At 30.9% G+C, this 17867-nt stretch overlaps 1 protein-coding gene across 2 annotated transcripts in view; it reads right to left on the bottom strand.

The window, feature by feature from the left end:
• The window catches only part of LOC142323877 (uncharacterized), a 50683-nt gene that overhangs the window by 13393 nt on the left and 19423 nt on the right, over positions 1-17867 (bottom strand). For both annotated transcript variants that reach the window (XM_075364184.1, XM_075364183.1), the window contains exons 2-3: positions 10715-11016; positions 1673-1934 (exon numbers count right to left, since the gene is read on the bottom strand). In XM_075364184.1, coding sequence (XP_075220299.1) covers positions 1673-1934; positions 10715-11016 — 564 coding nt within the window. The remainder of the gene's footprint in view (positions 1-1672; positions 1935-10714; positions 11017-17867) is intronic.

A 17867-nucleotide genomic window follows, 5' to 3' on the forward strand; every position in this document is an offset into this window, starting at 1 on the left:
CAATTCAAATGGATCTCATCCCTAACACAAATTTAATAAGCATCTAGTTATAATCCACTAAAATCATTGAATATGTGAAGAGATGGATGAAGGTACTGAATAATTTAGCAAAATGGAAGAACAGACCTCACCCATAGGAATACTTTATATTCCCCTCAGGCAGTGGGCATCCATCCTGCCAGAATCCCTGCCTATCTTGTAACACAACACATTAATGATCAATAATTCCACACAGGTCAGATTAAGTATGTGTCGAAGTAGATTGCTTTTCCTCCAGTTGCTAAAGAGCTATCTGATGATAGAGTGGTAGGTATTCAGCTACATTAATAAACCATTCAGCCATTTTCCCATTGAAGGGTTTCAGTTATGATTGTAGATGTATATGAACTTGAAAATGTGTGCCAAGTATATGATGGTTAATCATGATTATCAGCTATGAGGCAAGTCCTGTGTTCATTCTCCCAATTTCCAACTAAATTTTTAAGATCCTGATAACTCCCATTCCCTTTCAGGTATTTTTACTCTTTTCTGCCCTTTTTTTTTTTTTACCTTCTATTGAAGCTTCTAGCACTATTTTATTCAACCCTTCTCTCTCAATAAGTCTTAATCATTCTGAATTGTTTTGATTAAACTTTGTTTGCTTCACTTTCCTCATTACGTGTTCATTTTTCCTGTCTGTCCATTTAATCTCCTCTATGTGCAAATGTCAAATAATGCCAGCCTTTCTTTATCTTTTTCTTAGTGTTCATGTTGCAGATCCATGCAGAAGTTCACTCCTTCACAAGACGCTTCCTCAGTCTAATTTTATCTTACATAATAGCTGCTTTTTTCTTTTAAATGTTCCCTTGCCCATTCCTTTTAATTTGTGTATCATCTGTTAAGATCATATGTAAATTTCTGCTCTATTTTCCTTGGTCACTTCTTTCATTTGTGTACTCTTAATTGTTTACTACTTCATTTTTTTGTTTTTTAATGTTTCTATGCTTATAGTGAATATTGTATGCTTCACCTCTTAAAAAAACCATACCATCTACAAACATTATAAAATTTATTTTTCTTCCTCTTCACTAATTTCTTCTTCTAGAGCATTTTTGATCATATAAACATGTGATTAGCATGATTAAATGTGTAAGCCCAATTATTCATATGTGTGAACATACCTATACAGTAAATGTGAGTCTGGAGTGAATTAGATTGATATATTTTTTGTGGTATTGCACCAAAATCAACTATATTACTGAATGGTCCCAAATCTGAATAAAAATTTAAATACATATGGTGTAATAAAGAAGCTGTAAAAGAAATTATTAAAAATTAATCAAGAAGTAATAAAAATTTAACCATAAATATAATTATTCCCAATTTATTGTCAAAGTAGTGTCTATATGTAGGTAAATGCAATTACTGCTACCGGCTTGCCAGGCCTGATGTAGCTGCAGATGTAGTGCAGTGTGTGTAAATGTACCAGTAATCATGTTGTCTGGAACAAACTCAGGTCAACCACTCCTGAGACATGTGGTTAACTGAAACCCAACCTCCAAAGAACACCGGTATCCACAGTCTAGCATTCAAATACATATAAAAGCAACGGCTTTTATAAGTATTGAAAGGAGTAATATTTAATATAAAGTAAGAACAACTATAAAAAAAAGTTGAGTATATAATGTTTTACCTCCTGTTCCATATAATCTTGCACGTTCTGATTCATCTCGAGCTTGCATGCTACATGGAAATACATACTGGAGTGTATGTATATTTCCTCCCACACCAGCTATAGTCCAATTATCTGTACCTTGTAATTCCATATAATATGATATCATATTCATAAATTCATAAAGATTGTAGAAATTAGTCATTGGTTTAAAAAGTAAAACTCTTAAGTTACGACCCACTGTTGATAAGCACTGTTGTGTCCTCAGATGATCTAATATGTACTGCAAAAACAAGTACATTCAGTTAAAACTGTTAATTTATATATTTAATTTCTCTAAGGAATTCGAGATTAGTCTTGACATGTGAAATTAATTAGTGTCTACTAATTCCTGGTTGTTGTTTTAAGGACTTTTTCAAAAATTACTGTACTCATGTGATCTTTGTAAAATAAAGCTTTTTAGCAACACTAAAATTTTTGTTTTTCATAGAACAATGTTCTGATATTCTCTGAATAAAGTGAAAGGAAGCATCATTAATAAAAGTACTTTGTTATGATAATAATTAATTTAGAACAAATTGATTTGTATTTCAGTTATTTTCTCATGATAAAGGAAGAAATATAGAACCAGGCTGTATATATAAATAATTAATTTTTAACTATTATCAATAATAGTTACTATAGTTGATAATGAATTTTGTAGCAGGTAAAAATACCGTGTTGACTGGGGAGTTAAACCTGGAACCCCCAGATGAGAGGCAGACCTGCTACTGCTCCACTAGTGATTGCATTTATATTACATCACAAATAAGGAATTTATTAATAAATAAAATCTTGAAGTTGAAATTTTGTTTAATAGGCTTATTAAAAATAAAGCTATAATTGACTTTTTATATTACAAAAACAAGGAAGCTATATCTCAATATGTGTTTTTCAAGGTATTGGTTTTATTCACTAAGATATTTTTTGTTTGTATTAAACAGATTCTTATAAGAATTATAATAAAAATGTGGCAGTATAACACCATGTTTACAATACTTATAATCTGCTGATTTCTAGATCAGTTGTAAAGCTCCTACCATAATGGGCCAACTAAGCCCATTATTCACACCTTGATGCTGTAACTGAAACCACATTTTCACCCACAAATCCAACCCCAGATACACCACAAAAGATCAAAGTAGAAACTGTGGAATGTAGTTAAAATCAAGATTCATCATACTTTAAGAAACCTGCACATCCTTCATTAATTTTTAACTGAAATATATTAAAATACTGATAAAACTAGTTGCAATCTATTGTTCACTCAAATAACACACACATATATGTAATAAATATATATGTACAGAGTCCAAATAAATGTACTCGCTGTTTGTAATTAAATAATAATAACAAAAAGCCTTACACTCGCTAATCTCTAATGTGTAGTGTAGTGTAAGGTATTAAATTTATTGTGGTGGGCGTAGCTGGCAATATATGCCGCGTATGCACGGGGTGGTTGTTGGTGGAACGGCCAGTTATATTAGCCAGTGCAGCAGAAGATAGTTGAGTAGCAACAATGGCTGAGGTTAACTTATCGTTTGTTGAACGCAAGGCTGTACTGAAGTGGTACTGGAAACACCGTTACCAACAAGTCGAATAATTGCCCGAATTCGCGATAAATTCGAAGCCGACGGAATTGTTAAAGAAGTGCATAAGAAAAGATCCGGCCGACCACGAACAACTACAAGTCCGGCATTCAGTGCTGTGGTGTTGCAAAAATCGGTGAACCAGGGAGCGCGCGAATGTGGGGTGAGCTGGTCAACGTAAGACACATTCTGAAGTGTGAAAAGTGTACATTCCAAGACTGCTACACGCGATGAATGTGAGGACGACCCAGATCGAAGGGTGGAGTACTGTGAATGGTTTCAACACATGGTTGGCGAGGATGAGGAATTTATAGGGAAGTTTGTGTGGAGTGACGAGGCGCAATTCAAACTTAACGGTACTGTGAACCGCCACAATTGTGTCTACTGAAAATCCTCACGCTCATGTAGACAGGGCAGTGAATCTACCGGGGGTTGCCGTATGATGTGGTCTATGAGTGCGTGGTTTGATTGGTCCCTTCTTCTTCGAGGGTACCGTAACTGGTGAAGCGTGTATCTTGATATGGCTCAGACAAGGATTTTGCCTGCCATCCAAAACCTGTATGGTGATGAACTTTTACGTGCAATAAGACGCGAGCCCAGCCTCACTACCATCGATATATCAGGTTGCACCTCGATAAAGCTCTACCCGGACGGTGGTTGGGTCGAGGAGGTACTGTGTAGTACCCACCTCAGTCTCTTGATTTGACACCTCTGGACTTGATACCTACGGGGGACCGTCAAGGATGACGTGTATCGACAAAAACCAGCAACAATCGACGAGCTACGTGAAAAAGTCGTAGTCATATGCTGCCATTGCGCCAGATACACTAACAGCCTCGCTACTACTGCACAGTTCGCTGTGCAGTTCAGCGCCGTGAGCGTTATATAGAAGCTGCTGGTGGTCATTTCGAACACATACCATAACCCTCTCTCAGTGCCAGAAATTGTCAGGAGATATAGACTAGCAAATAGTGAGTACATTATTTTGGACCCTTCTTTATATGTATGAATCATTCTCAAATTGAGGGACAAATTAAAAATCTAAAAAATGGAAAAATTGTTCTTTATTGTCAGATTATAAAAAAAATATAGTAAAGAACAAGATAATAATTTAGAAAGATGCATATTTTTGAAAGTCACTAATCTTGGTAGTATCGTTTTATTGAAGTTCTTGAGTTACAAAGATTTTAAAATTAAAAAAATAGAGGCAAGAGTAATTGGTTTTAAATTTGTGTCGACTGAGTTACTCAGTAAGTTACTGATAGATTGAATGAAACTGCGATTAAATTAAAAAAAAGAAATTAAATTGGTTTCTGAATTTAGTACGATATCAGCGAACATAATCTAACGCTCGCTACCCTAGTCTAATTATCCTTAAAAAATTAAATTGGCCGCTTGGTAGGCTGAATCAATAATGTATACAATAGCCACTTATTTTGTACAAAAATATTACATATTGAACTTGTATAGTACTGAATTACGAAATTTTTAGTGAGTGTACTGGGTGAAAGGCTTCTTATTGACGCTTTTTTTGATGCTGTATCTGTAATTTCCATTAGAATAGATTATGTAAAATTATTTGAATATTAAAGTTATTTGAATACTAATGTTTGATTAAAAAATGACCATAACAACATATGCCAAAATTATTGACTTTTGAATGAACGTCATCTTTCGAATTAATTACCAAAAACATTACCGGTACTCTTTTGAATCCGATGGCCACTTTTTTTCAACTTTTCTCCCAAATCAGTGGGTATTAACAGAAAAATTATAAATATAATCTAACCAGACTTACCTTATGCTCGTTTCGCTTGCTAACCCATTTTTTTATTTCTACTCGTCGATTTTATTCATGGGTGTTCCAAATGTACCTGAGAGATGTCCAATATAAGCATTATCTTACATTTCTTCTTTTTCCTGTTTAGCCTCTGGTAATTATCGTTCAGATATTACTTTAGAGGATGATATGTATGAGTGTAAATCAAGTGTAGTCTTGTACAGTCTCAGTTCTACCATTCTTGAGAGATGTGTGGTTAATTGAAACCCAACCACCAAACAACACCGGTATCCACGATCTAGTAATCAAATCCATATAAAAATAACTGACTTTACTAGGACTTGTACGCTGGAACTCTCGACTTCCAAATCAGCTGATTTGGGAAGACGCGTTCACCACTACACCAACCCGGTGGGTTAATATAAGCGTTAAAAATACAATTAACAAGACTTAACCTACGCTCGCTAACCTTGATTAGCAAGCGTAGGTTAGTTAAGTTTGATTATATTTATAAAAGAATCGCACAAAATTTTTAGTTTTTTAAAATTAAATATTTTAAAATAAAATATAATGAAGTTATATTTTTATTTGTTTTAAATAGCTAAATTGAAACTCATCTGGAGATGAAAATGTATTACTTTTAAATCTTCATCTGAGATTGAGTAGACAAATGCTTTGTATAAAAGACGGCGTCATTTTCTCTTGTTTTGGTGAAGTGGTCAGTACTTTTAGTAACAGGAGTCATATTCTACTTTTTTTCAAATGAAAATGCGTAAATTTCACTGAAGAAGGATACTTGAAACGAGCTTGTGTTTATGTATGTATCTTTCTCATTTACAAAAGCTAATTGTCTCACCTGTAAAATACATTTGCACATTGGTAGAAGCTTTTTGTTTTATGGAACCCAATTTTTTACTTTGAACTCGTTACTTCTTGTAATTGTACTTAAAATGTTTCAACGAGATCATGACGAATGTGATGTATTACACCCTTGGCATTTCTTTTTAAGGACTTCCGACTCTGTTCATTGGTCGTTTACCAAATTTAATTTATAAAATTAATTAAAAATTACATTTTAATGAGATGGTTAAAACGAGGTACGTCCAGGACTATTGTCCAGGACAACAACTAATTAAAGGTAGTTAACGATCTTTTAGATTCAATATAAATACGAGTTGATCGCGACAGAGGTAATTCATTGGAGGCCACTTCAGTTTGCCTCGGGACATAGCTATGAACGACCCATACATTCTTCGATCTGCGAACTGCGACCCATTCATTCTGCTAAACACCACGTTCAGGATGAACGGTATTTAATGCGTCGTCAACGGGACGGATGGAAAGACGCCGAACGCAGATTATTCATTCCAGGAATGTTGACAATACGACGATGGGAAGACGTTTCCTACGCGTAGATGTCTGTAATGAATTGAAAAGAAAATGTCGCAAACTAACATGGTACGCATGGAAATATCGTTCGAGTTCCTGAAGAGGATCGCGGTGACTGTGGATGAATGATCGAATTAATTTTAAACGACAAAAACAACTCTTATCGGATTATTTTTATTTCATGCGCAGTCCTAGCTCCTCAGTAGTTAATGCAGATTTTATAATTAACAGTAAACCTTAAAATGCTTAAAGTTTATTTGAAAGTTGTACATAAAATTAAAATGGGGCAACCTTTCTAGTTAAAATTCAGAAACTTTGATCGTTACTCGCCATCATCTAGTTATATATCCTAAACCTGTGATATTGAAATAGTTATTTCGAAAACTCGAAAATATATAAACGTTAGCGAACTGATTACCACTTAAAATGACGTTATATCTTACATCAATCTTTGTATGTAGACAGAATAAGGTCGTATGAAACTGCCTAGATAAACATACACTGCAACAAGGAAATAACACAATACTGAAAACGGCGCAAACGGATGCCTTAGTTTTTGAAAAAAAAAAATTCATCAGATAAAATTTCGAAATTATTGAAAGCACTTTTAATATTAAAGCACTTTTAACTAAATGCTTCTATGTAAGTTTAATACACTTCTTACTACAAAAAAAGAAATTGCTGGCTTTTATAAAATAATGTAAAGTTGTAGGCGGAAGACATGAATTGCCCCTCAATTTGGAAATGACTTGTTATTTATATGTGCATAAAAAGCAAGAGATATTAGATTCCAAGCTCAAATAAAATAAAAATTTGAAACAAATTTGTTTAAATTTTTCAAATGCGTAAATTATTCTATAATTGAAACATCTTAAAAATTAAAATTAAAATTTCTAAATATTTATTAAAATGTTTGTTTTAAAAGAACTTTTATCTTTAAAATATCAGTATTTAGTGCTAGAGTTAAAGAAAACCTTTAAGTTTTATGGGCGACAAAAAGGTCATTAGTCGGATAGAAATTTGTAGCGTATAAAAAAATGCCACGCCTGACCTGGATTGAAAGCTCGAGATGTTACTACTGCACGTCAGAGTCGGGAAGAAAAAACAGTTAAATAAATCTAAAGAACAAAAGCATTCTCTACCAACCATTCAAATTTTTATTTCAGAAAAGTAAGATTTATATTTTTAGTATATAAAAAGACCATCCATTATTAATTCTATAGATTTTTTTTTTTACAAATATAAACATTAACTTTACGATGCCCAAATACAGAACACAGAATTTGGCTTGACTGACTAATCAAGCCAATTTTGTTAAAATCGGTCAATCCACTCTGGAGATATCAGTAAAAAAACAAGCCACTGTGTACAAATATGTATACATCAATCTACGTAAATACACATTTAGTAATGATCTTTTATTAGTGAGGCAGATCATGAAACGTCAAAATCTGTAAAAATACAGACATGCAAAATTTGACCAGTTTAGAATACTTTTTCTTATACAGTATGCTGTACAGCTATACATTATTAATTACTTTACTAGCCGGCCCGTCTAGCCAGAACATGGACCCTCAGAGCTCAGGTCAGCACAGGCAAATCCCAGACCCAACTCAGGGGCTCCCCAGGGCCAAGGGAGCCTTACACTCCATGGCCTCAGAACCCGCTTTGCTTGCAATTTCCAATTTTCCAGGGGAACCGGTGCCCTGGACACCTGCAGAGCTTGCTTCAGTCACCATTCCCATCTACCCAGAGAGCTCCACGCCCTGGACTGCACATTATCCTCATGGTTGTGATAATATGGTAAATAAACATGATTTTTGTCTCACGAGCATCAATAGGTGTACTTAATGCAGTTTTTCACCCTGTTTTCAAATATCTTCAGTTCATAAGTTCATCCTACTTAGGGACGAAGAAGTAATGAATATTTTTAATATCTTAATCTTCAATGGAGATAGGGCCTCAATCAATGGCTTTAAAACATTCCCTGGTATAACAGACAAACTTTGTATATATATAAATAACTGCGATCTGTTAGATTGAGAGTGTTCTTGATACATGCAAAAGTTAGCCTACTCTAACTAATAACCTACTAACAAATACCCTGTTTGAATTTTGAAAATCGGACAATTTTTGCAGAGATATTGAGATATTGATATAATTTTTTTGAGATATACCCCATTGCACCTCCCAAAACCGTGCCCCAGGGCCACCCCATTTGTTACTAGTTGATAGTGATGATTGGTCTAGCCTCCCACGAGGTGCTCATGTACTTCATCACTCTAACCTCACATCACTCCCTGCAGGAAGCCCATTATTGTTAAAAAGAGAATTTTTAAACTTATTTAATATTATTTTATTTAACGTAAATTTAATTCTATTTTTTTTTGTAATAATATTTAATCGATTGATTCGAATCATTCACTTCCAAATTAAATAAATGAAAAGTTGGTCATTTTGTACAGAACTGCGCAAACCTTTTTTTTAAATGAATTAGGTAAAAAGTTTATTTTGATCACATAAATCTTTTAATTTTTAGAGCACAAGAAGTTATTAAAATTGAAATTGTAAAGTTTTAATAGTATAATAAAAATGATTTTTTTAAGTAGTTTGGCAGTCTTCTGCTGAATTTATGTTAGGATGTAAAAAGCCAGTCCTTTACTATTTTCAGTGATCATTAAGTATAAGGTTTTATTAGCTTAGTATTTGTCAAGGTTGAAAGGGTATTGCAGTTGCAGATAAAGGAACTTATACAGTTGCAGCACCAGAGAGGACTAAGATTGTTTTAAGATTGAACATGGGACTGACTAAACATTGTCTTATATCGTTTAATGGTTTATTACCCCTTGCATTCTATTTATTTCCACTACACCCATTCATCCAATACCAACCCATATCCCGAGGTAACCAAAGTTAACTACTGCACATCAATCAACTATGCCTATGAAATTTAGACTTACTGTATTTATATTACATTTTATTAAACCCAATGAGGAAAAAATAATAAAATAATTTTATTTCAAAGAAGTGAAAGAACACAAACTAATAATTTATACCTCTGTGGTGAATCTGTAGCATCTTAGCCTTTCATCCAAATGGACCTGGGTTGGAAGGAATCCCATTCAGGTAAGGCATTTTTCATGTGTTAAAAATTCTTATGTGCAAGCTTTGAACTTATGTGATGAATAAATAATTAACCAGAAATAAGTAATATAAAATTTAAAAAGATAAAAATAAAGAATTAGTAACAACTATAGAAGACACCAGCATAAGACAAATGTATTTCTCTCTACTCTGTTGTGCTGTTAGAATGCTGTATGTACACTCTTCTAATACCCAACTGAAATTAACACCAGTTTTAATAGGATTCCTCTTTCCTTTACAAATCTTTGTTCAACATGCAATTAATTGAAAACATTAAACTCTCTATATACTATATTAGTAATATACAAATAAGTAATTTTCAGATTACCTTTACTGAGTGCCAAAATAGCTTTTTGTTCTATTATTCATGAATGCTTCACTTGATTTAAAAATCTTTTAAGAATAAAAAACCTACTTCCTAAAATTACATGTAAAAAATTTCCTTTTTTGCCTGATTTTTCAACAGTGCAGTTTCATTGTTACATAATGTTTTTAAAAGATAATACAAAAATTGGTGTTAAATTATAATTCTAAACATAATTCTATTTATAATTCTAATTATAATTCTAAAAAGTGTTCCTAAAGGATTTTTAAATGAATTGAAGCTTCATGAATTACACAAAAAAGACAAAATGCAAGATTATATAATTCAGTTTTTTCCATCAAGTAATTTATAAGATACAACTCTTTTAAGACAAGCCTCTTTTATAACATTTGCAGTAAAATTCCTAAATCAAGATGTATCTTATAATGATTAAAAATAATTTTTATAAAATAACAATTGAACCAAACTAATAATTTTATGAGGATATATAAAATTATTAATTCACCAACAAGAATTTCAAATTACTCTTAATTTAGAAAAAAAACTACATCCTAAGGTTTATGATAAAAGCAAAGCATTCTTCTTTAATAGATTTATACATTTGTAGAAATAATGTTTTGATTTATTAACCATTTACTCGAAAAACAGATTAAAATTAATTTATTATTTTTTGTAACAACATTACATTAAATTTTCTTTGTGTAAAATGTGACTGATATTGTAGAATTTTTAAGATTATTTTTATGGGAAAAATTAATGCTATATTAAGAAAATTAATATAAGATCTATTTAATTACCTGCCAACCAGAGTAATAATTAAATCTCCTTCTTGTTAATGTAGTTTCATCAAAAACAAAAGTTGCCCAGGAATATGATAAATAAAATGCACGATTCCATGATTGACAAACCATTGATGCATAATATCGTTCTCTCATTGATAAATAGTCATATACTTTTTCTATTATTAAATCTGGTAAGTTTACCCATGGACTTTGCTCTTCATCATCATCATCATCATCATCATCATCATCATTATAATCATTTTCATATTCATTATCAATTCTTTCTTGAATTTCTTTTTCTTGCTCTTGTTCTTCTTCTGAAATGTTAATTACAATTAAATAAGTGTAATTAACTGAAAAAAGGTTTTTAAAATGTTTACATCCATGTTGTACCTTGTTTAAAAAATTCAAAAGTCTCCAGAATTGATTGCAGTACAAAAAATAAAAAGATAAAGTTCAAAATCTCTAACTTATTTATTTTTACAGAAATGTAAATTTTGTTTTTCAATTATAATTAAATATAAATTGTGAAACTTTTGATATATTTAATAACTAATATTTTATTTTTCAATAAAGACTAAATTTATATGTGAGACTTTTAGTTAAACATTACTATTTCACTAGTAAATGAGCAGTATCAACTTTTTGAATAGTATTCACTAATATTATCATGTAGTGGAGAAGATAAAAGTTGGCACAAAATTATTTCGTAATTCTGAGCAAGATTAACCTTTTTATTATGACTTCTTGTGAAGTCAAAATAGGTGTCATTTTGTTCACAATAAAATGCTTAAAATTTTAAGTAATAAACAGTTATTCCCTGGCATTAGTAATTCATTAGTTGAAAAGTTAAAATGGTCTCAATTTTGAAATTTACATAATTACTTATTTCATAAAGAATATAAGTTTAAAATATATGCCAAATTTCTGTTTGGAAGTAAAAGTTTCTTTATATAAAAAAAAAATCAAGGAAAAATGAATAAAAATACATTTCTGGACCCGTTTATAGAAAATCTGTTTTTAAAATAAAATCCTTTTTTATATGCTTTGTGAAACTAATGGATCAATTTTGTGTGGAAAGAACCTATTTCATTTCATTTTATTATGAACTTCTGACATACTAGTCTACATTTACATCAGCAGCATTAAGTTTAAATTAAGTAAATCTAAACATCTTGGCTAAATCTAAAATCTAATCAAGAGTTTATCAAGAGCCCTGTTGCATTAGAGGTACTAAATTCAGAGAGCCTACAAATTTAATTGTACAATAGCCTGGGTTGCCTTGTGTTTGCAGATAGTAGCTTCTCTTTGTGCCACTCTAGGAAATACTTAGCTCCCAAGCTGCTTATTGAATTTTCCTAGACACAGTCACGTTGTATGATCTGATTGCTCATCGGTGGAATGATTCTGCCATAATGATTATGCAAGTTAGCTAAAGTCACATGCTGCACAGGCTAGCATTGGATAGGTCTTGTAATCTATGTCGAACCCTTGACTGGATATGTCCCTAACAAAATTCTACTGCTCTTGGGAGAATCCCATTTCCAGTTTACATTGCCTGGGTGGACACGATGCTGAGTATGTGCTGGACTTGGTGTGGGCATGATTTGGTTTTGTCAATTGGTACTTTGAATACTGGTGGCTGTACAGTACTGAATTTTTTCTGCGGTTTACTACAGTATGTAAATAGCCTGTGACCTTCTAAGGTGATTGTGGACACTGCATTTGTCAGATTTGACAATTATTGGGGATATAGGTGATTACATTCAATGGCAGACAGATGGCTGGAGTGACCCAGTCTGGATTTAGCAGCTGTCATGTTGGTTTGTAGAGACCTGCAGGGCTATGCATTGGTTATTAATTGTTTGCTGTGCTGTCATTGTACAATGGGAAGCTCTCAAGGATGCTCCTATTTGTACCCATTTGCCCCAATCTATTGTTAATATTAATTAACATTTAAAATACTAATTAATATTTGTCATGATTTTTTCAATATTTAATATAAATAGGTATTTTATTTTTCATGATAAGTTTACTTAATATTAAACTGATATCTATTAAATCAAATTATAGATTTTGTAATCCAGATACTTAATTATTCATAGAACTTTTGTTAGAACAATAACTTCTTAGAACTTATTGTTCTAAGAACAAGTAAATACTTTTATATAGATTATTATCAGTCATTTTCTTGTTTCAGCAAGTTGTTCTGTTTTATTGGGTGTATGGAAAGCATTCTTTAATTAATTACAGAAATTTTTTTGGCTTGCTTTATACTATTTATATAATATGAAAATTATTGTAAACAATTCTTTTTTTGTACGATGAATTAATTCACAACAGAAGATTACAGAGAAGCTTGTATGTGGGAGTATGGAAATTTAATTTTGTAGCATATGAAAAATGCCATGCCAGACTGGATTTGAACCTGGAACCCATGGATGAAAGGCTGAGATGTACCACTTCACCACATTGGAAGTAGGCAATTTCTAATGATTATCTCTTGAAAAATGTGCTCACAATGGAAAAACAGGGTTTTAATTTGGAAGAATCATGTTTTAAGTTTTGGTAGTGTTTCATATTGAAAAGATAAGAAGACTATTTATGGAAATACCTTTAAATTTGTTTTACTTTGTTGACCTGCTTAAATATTGTAGTGTATTTTTCATTTTTTTTGGATGATTAATTCACCAAATAAACTAAATTAAATGTTACAAAACTGCAAATAGAAATAGTAAAAATTTTAGATGTCAAGCAGTGGTAAATATAACATTATTTCACATATTTGCATTGCCTTTTTGGATTATATTCAACTGTTCCTTTGATAAACAAAACACAAAGTAATATTATTGAAATTAAATTTTGTTTTAGCTTAATGTTATTTCATTATTTATCTTATTGTTATGAGATCAGTCATTTGTGTGAATGTATTATTTTCACTATATTAATAATTATTGTCTTAATCTGATTTACAATTTTTTGAAATTATTGAATGTCTAAGTTTGTGAGTTGTACTAATTATCAATTTTCTTATGATTATAAAAAAAATTTGAATTTTTCCACTAATAAGTAGGATTTTTTATGATTGAAAGTGTAAACACACTGTTTAATTGAATTCATAGGGTTATGTTTCATATAAATTCAACAATGCAATTACCAATTACAAAGTTTTCTAAATTTTATTTTTAATATTTTTTAAGATTTAAAAAAAAAGATTTAATTTAAAAATTTTTGATGATTACTGTAATGATCTGAATTGATAGTTATGAATTAATAATTTTGAATTCTGTATTATATTTTATTAATATATTTTAATTTTTAAAATTATATATTTTTTATAAACTAAATATTTATAAATATTGTGTATTAAGTTATAATATTTTAAATATTTTTTAGTTCATATTTAGTTCATCAACAATTGATATAGTTCATAAACAAACTATATATTTTATAAATAAAAAAAAATTTAGTTTTTAAAATTTGTTGTGTTTACTATAATGATCAGAAATGATGTTTATGAATTAATAATTTTGAGCTCTGTATTGTTACATTTTTAATCTACTTAGCAGGCCAGTAAATGCCTATTTCTTAGAATTCTCCCTAGCATGGAGCTGAACTGTGTAAAACTCTTTTAGATGAGCATCCTTCAAACACTAGTTTTCTCTTCATCAAATCATCTCTATTCTCCAAAAGGTTAAATTCATGAAAATGTAGTTAGAAAGATGAAAAGTTGAGTAATAACTATGTCAAAATTATTATAGTTATTTTTGTGTCAGAATTCTTTTCTGTAAAAAAGTAAGAATTCTTATATTTTTTTGGTGGTGTGTTAATTATATTATCTTAGGTAAAATTATGGATTTTTCTGCTAATGTCAGTTAGATACTGAAAAAAACTGTTACAGACATTTATCAAAGCACAATGATACAAATCTTTCAGAAATTGTTTTACATCTTTTGAGTTTTAGCCGTCGTATAATAATTTTGAACATCCTTGGATTTGATAGATTTATGACCAGATTTTTGACTTTTATTTAAGGACTTTTATTTTTGACTTTTGTTTATGACTTGATTTATTAATTTATTAGCATCATAAAAAATGTATAAATTATAGAAAAAACCTGTGATTTTTCATTTGATTTGTGAGTATTGCTATTAAATTTAGTAAATGCATGTGCAATTTTTATTTTATTAATATAATTTTTTTAGTACAGTACACATATTTATTAATGACTGCAGTAAAAAACGAATTAATATTGTTATTAGAAACTTTATCAACATAGTAAAATGGCTGATAAAATTTCAGTAACTGTTTTGTATTCTGTTTTGCAGAGTCCATTTCATAGGAAGCTTATTTTTAGACTTTAAGACATATTTCAGGTTTTTTTTTTATAATGGACAAGAAATTGAACAGGCAACTTAAAAATATTTTTGTTTGTGATTTGATAAATTGTATTCTGAAAAGGTATCACAAAAAAGATTGGGTTTTAAATGAACAAGATATAATAAATATATAGATAACTAAGGGTTAGTATGTTTAAACTCCTGAAAAGAAGTTTACAAGTGGTTCTTTTGTCAGCATGACATATTGCTCCGAGTATATATTCTTTGGAGTTTAAGACATTAAATATTAACAACTACCCAATTAACTAAATCATACTTCAGACAATATTTCACATGTTATATATAGTATTTAACTCTTAGAGGAATGGTGGTAATTTAATTATACCACCTTTTTAAGATTTTGTTCCTCAGCAGCACAGTGGTATAGATACATTTACCACCGTAAATGTATCAGCCACTAAGCTGAGCAGTTCCTACGGTTCTTTTGAGTCTATCCGATTGATGCGCCCATCTTATTTATTGTGCTCTCATTTTTATGCAATTTTGAAATCGTGATTTTTAAGGTTATGTGAGTGTGTGATAATAACTGCTCTTATTTGTTATTGAAGTGACAAAATTGGTTGGCGTGAATATAATATTCATATATAATATATTATTTCATAATATATTATGAAATATACATAAAAAAATGTAAGTGCTATACACTTTTTTTTTACTATATTTAGTTCAATAATTATTATTAAGTGATGGTATAAATTCTATACCACATGTAACAATGGTAGTTCCTACACATAATAAATCTATGGTTAATTTTCTATGATATTTTTGTGCCACTTTGCAAACATGATTAATTTTCGGTCTTAATGGTTCTGAAATAGTTATGCTTCTTGAAGAGATAGATACCTTCAGATGGAGAATCTATCGATGGTTTGGTGGAAGATAATGAAGCTTGAGAGAACAATATACAAAATTGTGAGAATGTTGTAATCTTGGATATTAATCCTGATGAACTGGCAGATAACTATTGACCAGATAACGTTGTTGGAAATGAGCTAGACAGGGATAAATGTTTTCCACCAATATGGGTAGATGAAGTCATGCCTGATATTGAGATTGAAAAATTCGTAGAACCAGTTGGTCCATCCCCAAAAATAACTGATGTTGAGAATCCATCACCTGTTGATATTTTTAGTAAAATATTTCCTGATAATATAATTGATCTAATAGTCGTTCAAACCAATCTGTATGACACGCAGCGAGGAAATCCATGTACTCCTATGAACAGTGATGAAATTAAAACATTTATTGGTATGAATATTTTAATGGGAATAAAGTAATTGCCTGGTTACAGAGATTACTTACTGGTCCAGTGCTCCAGATTTATGTGACCATTAACTGTTTTGGGTGGTTAATAAATAATATACACCTAAATGACAATGTTCTTTAACCAAACTGTAATGATGTAAACTTTGACAAGATATATAATTGAAGTCATTGTTGAGCATACTCAATGAGAGATTCAGAACTTATTTTCCTACTAAACACTTAGCAATAGATGAAACAATGATTAAATTTAAAGATCGGAGCACCTTGAAACAATAAATTAATGATAAGCCAGTCAAAAGGGGTTACAAAGTGTGGATGCTTTATTGTGAAAGTGGATATAATTATAAATTTTATATGTATACAGGAAAAAGAAGTAACAGTGTAGAGAAAAATCTTGTTACAAATTTCATTAAAAGGTTGATGGAAGGACTAGATCATTGATTCCCAAATTGGTCCAGGTGGACCCCCAGGGGTCCACGGGAGACTCGACGGGGGGTCTACGTTGGCGTGACAAAAAAATGGGGGTTCACAATTTGTAAGTGGGGGTCCACGAAAATTCATCTGGTTTCGATAGTGAAGAACTAAAATGTTGGCTTGACTTTGCGTATCAATCTAGGCAGATAATGTTTTGAGAAGCTCAGCGACTGTTACTTGTAAAAACTTGCATATTCCATATTCAGTACAACGAACGTGTTGAGACTTGCAAAGCGCCGCCGCCGCCGTCCGCAACGCTTGTTCAGACGTGCAAAGGGACGAAATACGACTTGTGTTGTGTATGCTAGCAATCTTGCATGAACTTGTTTGATTCTTCACTACTATAAATACGATTGCCAAGGATAAACGTTACTCATTTGTTTCCGGAATTTCGAAAAGAAAAGTAAAGTGAATAGATGTTAGCGTTTGCCAGTGTCGGAAAAAGCAGTAAGTACTTACCTGCTTTTTTGTTATACTTACTTATTTTATTTATTGTTTATTTATTTATTTGACAATTTATTGTACACATCAGTAATCAAAAAATGGACAAATTACAAAAAATACGTAGGTACAAAAGGCGAGGCTTATTTCTAAAAGAAATCTCTTCCGTTTAAGGATTTATTAATTTTTGGTCTAAATTTTTTTTCAGATATATAAAAACAACTATTGGAATCGACTTAAAAACAGATCCTGAACATACCATTTCCCGGTTGTAACCCTTATTCTGTAACACGTTGTATATTTCCATAAATTGTACCTGTCTTTACATACTCGTAAGGTGCATCAAAGTAATAAATAAATGATTAAAATCGCAGAGTTGTGATATCAAAATATTGGTTATTTAAAAGTATTTTCTATAGAATTTACAGAAATATATCAAAATATAATTAATGAAAAAATGTTTTACATCACATTAAAATCGGTTCAGCCATTTTCATAAAACTTTATTATGGATCTTACCGATTTATTGCTTTTAATAATTAGAATCAGTTTGCCGCTGGTACTTTATTTCATTGCAATAATTAATT

Source organism: Lycorma delicatula, chromosome 4, assembly GCF_047948215.1.
Source record: "Lycorma delicatula isolate Av1 chromosome 4, ASM4794821v1, whole genome shotgun sequence".
Taxonomy (NCBI): Eukaryota; Metazoa; Arthropoda; class Insecta; order Hemiptera; family Fulgoridae; genus Lycorma; species Lycorma delicatula.